Genomic DNA, 5,792 nt, shown 5'->3' with positions numbered 1-5,792 from the left:
AATACGTCTCTCTCTGTCTGCAGTTCAATTACTCATTACCTACACACACACATTATCACGTCACGCCGTGACCATCTTATATACATCAGACCACCCCCAATTTAGTAAATGCTAGAGCACTCCCGAAGGAATGGGATAGTTCTAGAAACGTGGAGTGACACTAGTCACGTGACCTCGCTGACGCAACAATACTTTAGAACTTTCATTTTTTTGGATACCAAAACATCTCATACCCAACATTCTGGAAACAGCCACAAATCTACTTTGGCAGCATTGCATACCAAATGAAACATATAGGTGCTAAATATTAGTATATGTAAAACATGTGTTAAAGTTATACATCAAAAATGAAAATATTCTTTACAAAATAAATTTCAAAAAGAAACCTACCACCCAACATGCATTGCCTAGGTCAGCTATCTTCACAGGAATGTCACATACCTCGAGCATGGGGTCTAGTTTTTTATCTAACCGGTTATCTGTTCGTAAGATAGAGCATATTCAGACATTTGACTTTTATTTATTCTAAACAGAATGAAACCTACTATCTTGAATCTTTTTTTTTGGGGGGGGCTAATTCATTTAATTGTAAACCAAGCAAACTCTTTTTCAAACCTCATTATTAATCTTACTATTTCATGGTTGGAAAACTGTTTAGTGAGATATCCGATATAATTTACTAAATACTTTTGAGCCTGAAACAATCAAAACAACAAAGAAGTGTAGGAGTTTGATTTTTATGGTATAAATCATGACAGTTTTAAAACTAAATTCGAACGGCACAAAAATACAAGATGCAACTTTGAGAAAAACTTTTTTGCAATGTTCACATAATGTTATTTATAACAAAAGCAGTAAACTAGTTGTCTACTCCAAAATAAATTGAAATTGTTACTAAATACTGAACATCAATAAAACAAAACAAAAAAAGATGTTGATTTTGCAATGAATAAGCATGTGGTTTGAGACTCATGTACAATACTATAGATCACAAAATTAATTTTGAATCATTTTTACCTGTACTACAATCCTAGAGGCAAGAAAAGCTAGTTTGAAGTTAAAAAAGGTTTTAATCTTAGTTTATATAACCATATCTAGCTAACCTGGGCAGGATGCAACACGCCTAATTCCTGTTTCTCCAGATTTAGCCTGAGTACGAGGTGTTAAAGTGCTTTCTGATCGTTCCAATCGTCCCCTTGTGGCTCCTTCAGAATCAAGAAGATCAGATGAGGTTTCATATCCATTAACTATTTCATCATAAGAAATGGAAAGTTTGGGTATGTCACAATTATTCTGGCATCTGAGAGAGTTACTGGAGGGTGACAGGTTATTAGAAGACATTGACTGGATGACTGGTTCTTTATTATTACTGATTTCACCAAAATCACCTGTAAAAAGAATTTACACATTACAATCAGCCTTCAGAATGTATTTGTGTATATAGTACAAATTACTTTGAAGTAAAATGAAACTGGAAACCGATTTTTTTAAAAATCAGTAAGTCAAGTCTCTCTGAAGTTTTTAATCACTTTCTCCCAAGAATATAAAAACAAATATAAGATATATATACATATATATATACACATAACACTACTGTTAAAATCTTAATCATATTATATATGTATATTCCTTAGAAGCTAACAGTTTTGATCTCAAGATAAAATTTAAATATTTTTATCAATTCATTATTATTTGATTTTAAACCCTCTTTATGGAATTTCTAATAGAAAGGGTTTTAACTACCAAAAAGTGGTTGGGTATCTTCATCAGTCTGAAAGTATAAACTGGTCATTTGGTTTAGCAAAAACATCATAAGATGTAATTAATACAGTATGATGTTGCAATTAAAATTCCAAAACACAGAATTAACACCCTTTAACAGAGTCAAATCTTTAGAAGATGCTGGATGGAAAAATTGCAAAAAGAACAAATGTTCACCACATACTGTGAAACACACATTGGACAGATACAAAGAACTCAAGTCCTATAACATCACAAAAGATGAGAGATGGAGATAAAAAAATTCCAATGAAATAGATGTAATACATCTAAAAATCAATTCCACAAAGGAAATGAAGGAAAAGTGCAATAAACCTTACCAATGACATTAACAATTAAGCAATGCACAAATTTGTTTTTCAAGAATTATAGTTCCAAGAATGCTGGAGAAATGTGGTCTTTGGGGAAGAGAAGCAGCAAAAAACAAACAAACCCTAAATGTGCAGAGAGAATATTACAAAGAAATAATGTATCCTGGTCTGTGGAACAATGGGAAAAAAGTGCTATGAACAGTTGAGTCTGAATTTGAACTGTTTATTTCCATCTGAAACATATATGTTCACCAAAGAGTTAATGGAAGGTTACAGAAGGAGCATCTTCTGCCAATATTCAGGCATGCGGGAGGCTCTGTGAAGGGTCGGGGTAAAATATCTGCAAATTGTATTGGCTATCTTCACAAAATTGATGGAATCATGGATCAACATAAATAGTGCAATATATTTGTCTATTATGTTATACCCTCTGGAAAGAAGCTGATTGGCCAAATTTTAATACTTCTAGAATATAACGACTATAAAGACCAGAAAATAATCAGCAAATGGTATAGCCACCACAATGTCCAGATCTTAATCCAACAGAGTAAATCTGGGACTTTCTGGATTGCATGCTTGACAAAAGTACCAACTGTACTAAATAAAACCTCTGGACACAGTTTCAAGAAAAATGGAATCAAATTACAACAAATACTTTGAGAAAACACACAGACACAAGGCCACAAAGATGACAAGTTCTTATTAATGTCAAAGGTGACCACATAAAATACTAGCATTAAAGAATCTTAAAGATATTATTTATGTACTAATTTTATAACAGTTTCCTATAACAAATCAATACTATAGTTTGTGTGTTTTGATTAAGAAGTTAGCACACAGGATCACATACAAAAGTTGTAATGGTTTTCAATCAAAACTCAAAACTCAAGTGCTTTCGAATGGTTCACTATTCTTTTTTACTCTCCTGAAGAAGAATAGTGAACTATTCAAAAGTGCTCAAGTTTTGGGTCTCATTATATTCTGTGTATAAATCTCCTATAATGATAATTGTTGAGGTGTTCTAATACATTTGCACGCTAGTATAATTCCACCTCCATCTATACTCATACTTTCAGCTGAATCATTACAAAATTCAACAGGTCTACTCTGACTGTTCTGGAGAAATTTAGTTCCAGCTCTAGATACAGTAGTCAATGAAGTGATAAAATGACTGGTACTGTCTTTAGCCTATCTCATGAATTACTTCCATCACAATCATAGGGAAGAGCTTAATAAATTCTGTTATAAGGTCACGTTTTCTGACAGTAAAATGGACTTACAACTTCCTGGTAAAACATTCTTTCCTCCTTCTTTTGAACAATATTTCAGTTCATATCCAGTAAAATTTTTCCTGTAAAATATTCAATCAATAGTAGTACCACAGCACAATTCTAGAAAAAATAAAAAATACAATGCCAGAGGAATTCAGCTAATTAAAATACTTTGGTGGTTTGGTCAATCAGCATCGACCCAATTATCGTTATTCTTCATGTGAAATAACAGTGCCTTCTGAATAGTAAGAACAGCTTACTCTATTTATTATTCTATACATTGTAAAATTGCTTCCGAAACACACTTACCTCCTCTCAAACTTTAGCTTTATCCAAATGAAAGTTTCTCTTCACTGCCCACCTAAGCATAGGTATGAATCTTACCTTGCTTGCTCCAGCCTTTATACCCAACTATATTGCCCATAGCAAGTTAAATCTTATGATTCTCTCCACCAACATCAATGTGCCCCTATCCCAGATCCACATATAAACTCCCCGTTATTACTTCCTATTCACTTCTTTTTCATGACAAAATGTTACGGTGACAGTTTTACGTGCTTGCTGCAGGTTTCTCTTAGGTGTTGGCAGACTTTAGTTATGCCTATGCTTTGGAAATTTTTTTGACCCATCTTATTGAGTTTTGAGTTTATTGTCTCATTTCTTTATTTTCCACAGGGAAAAAAATATTTCTGGGGCATTTCAGATATGAATTCTCACATTCACGTTTCTGACACGGAGTCTCCTAGTGCTCCTACTCTGGTACCTCTGGAGTCTAGTGTTGTCTGGGTGTCTGAGGAAGTCCCCTTTCTGTGGAGGGCATCCAATCCCTTATACACAGAGAGATGGAGTCTTACATGAGGTCAGATGTTTCTTCTCCTATTCTGCTCAGAGGCTGAGAGGGATCAAGGGCAGACTGGTAAGAATTTGGACTATATTTTTCCGGCTCCTTCGTTTGCTTAGACAGCTAATCACAAGACTCGAACAGACATCTTGCCTCCTGCACAGTTTCTGCAATTAATACATCAAGTTTGTAATGTCTTGAGCATTCCTTCTGTGGCTTATGACTCTTCTCCTTCTTAGTTGGGGGAATTTCAATTAGCTGATTACCTAGTCTTTTGACTTTTGCTAGACATTACTGTGCATGCTCAGAGATTTGTTAATCAATTGTGAGAGGGTGCTGCCATGCCTTGTCCTCCCCATTTATTGGATCAGCATGCCTTAGCTTTCCATTATTTGAAGAACCCATATTTAGAATCTCAGAGGTTGGATCCTCTTCTTCCTATTTGGGTTTCTAGGCCCAATGCCACTATTTGTCTTAACCTAATTCAATTTTCCTGGATTCGTTTTGCATTTTCTATCTTCTTTGTAACTGCTGTCTGTGGCCTATCACAGGTCTCCTGGTCAATTTTCAGAGGATCTCAGTCATTTATTGACTTCCATTTTGGTGAGGCTATCAGCTTCTGCTCTCTCCAAGGTCTCTTGGTAGGTTTTTTTGCTGGGAGCTTTTGGAGAGAGATGCTTTGCTTGAGGGTGTTTGACTTCCTTCTTTGACCGTTAGTAATATCAGAAAAGCTCTTTTTCTCAGACATTCAATTTTTGCAAGTATTCCAGATTCCATGGAATCTCAGGTGGATGTGGCCTGTCTCCACTCTTCTCTTTCAACACTGCTCTCTCGGCTTTTTCTGGACTTCTACTAGATGGTTTTCTGCATCTACCATTCGGGTTTCCAGACCTCCTGCATTGGCTCCATGTTCTATTGGAACACAAGGGAGCTTCTGCACTTATCAGCAGACATCTTTCATTCACATGAAGCAACAACAATGGCATACGTGACTACCTGATGGAGTACAGTCCTGTGGGGACTCAATTCAGACAGTTTGTGTCTGTATGGGAGATCTTTGCAACCAATCAGGAGAGGATTGATCCTTCATTTCACATCTGCTCCTCCATTGTCTATCATATTGGTTGTCTTTCTGCTCCTCAAAGATCATTTACATCCAGTTGTCCAGCATAAGCCACCCAGAATCTTTTGTACAAAGAGGCTTTAGAGTGCAGTGACTCCTCTCTTGGGGGGTGGGGGGGGGGTGGTGTATTCCCGTTTGTTTGTAGCAACAAAAAAGACGAGTAATTGAGAACCTGTCATTGACCTTTCTCGTCTCAATCATTTCCTCCAGCCTCCTTGGTTTCCATGGAGTTGTTTCTTTCCCTCCAGTGGGACTTTACTCCCGGCCTATGGATGACAAAGTATGATGACGCCAATGCCTATATTCATATCCCGATCATGGAATCTTCACATCATTATCTCCATTTTGTGCACAGGAGACTAGTTTTTCTGTTTTGTGCTCTACCATTAGACCTAGCATCTGCCCCATATGTCTTTGCTGGATTGTCTAGATCTCTTTTCACATCATCCTCACTCATTGGACTATTC

The 5,792-nt window shown here is 36.2% G+C and overlaps 1 protein-coding gene across 1 annotated transcript in view; it reads right to left on the bottom strand.

Moving 5' to 3' along the window:
• Positions 1-5,792, bottom strand: part of LOC106469444 (SRSF protein kinase 3-like) — a 70,747-nt gene that overhangs the window by 18,410 nt on the left and 46,545 nt on the right. The window contains exons 10-11 of the mRNA XM_022397962.1: positions 1,104-1,388; positions 391-479 (exon numbers count right to left, since the gene is read on the bottom strand). Coding sequence (XP_022253670.1) covers positions 391-479; positions 1,104-1,388 — 374 coding nt within the window. The remainder of the gene's footprint in view (positions 1-390; positions 480-1,103; positions 1,389-5,792) is intronic.

Source organism: Limulus polyphemus, unplaced genomic scaffold, assembly GCF_000517525.1.
Source record: "Limulus polyphemus unplaced genomic scaffold, Limulus_polyphemus-2.1.2 Scaffold3490, whole genome shotgun sequence".
In the NCBI taxonomy this organism is placed as follows: Eukaryota; Metazoa; Arthropoda; class Merostomata; order Xiphosura; family Limulidae; genus Limulus; species Limulus polyphemus.
The sequence above is the reverse complement of the archived record's forward strand: the minus strand, read 5'-3'. Positions and strand labels throughout refer to the sequence as shown.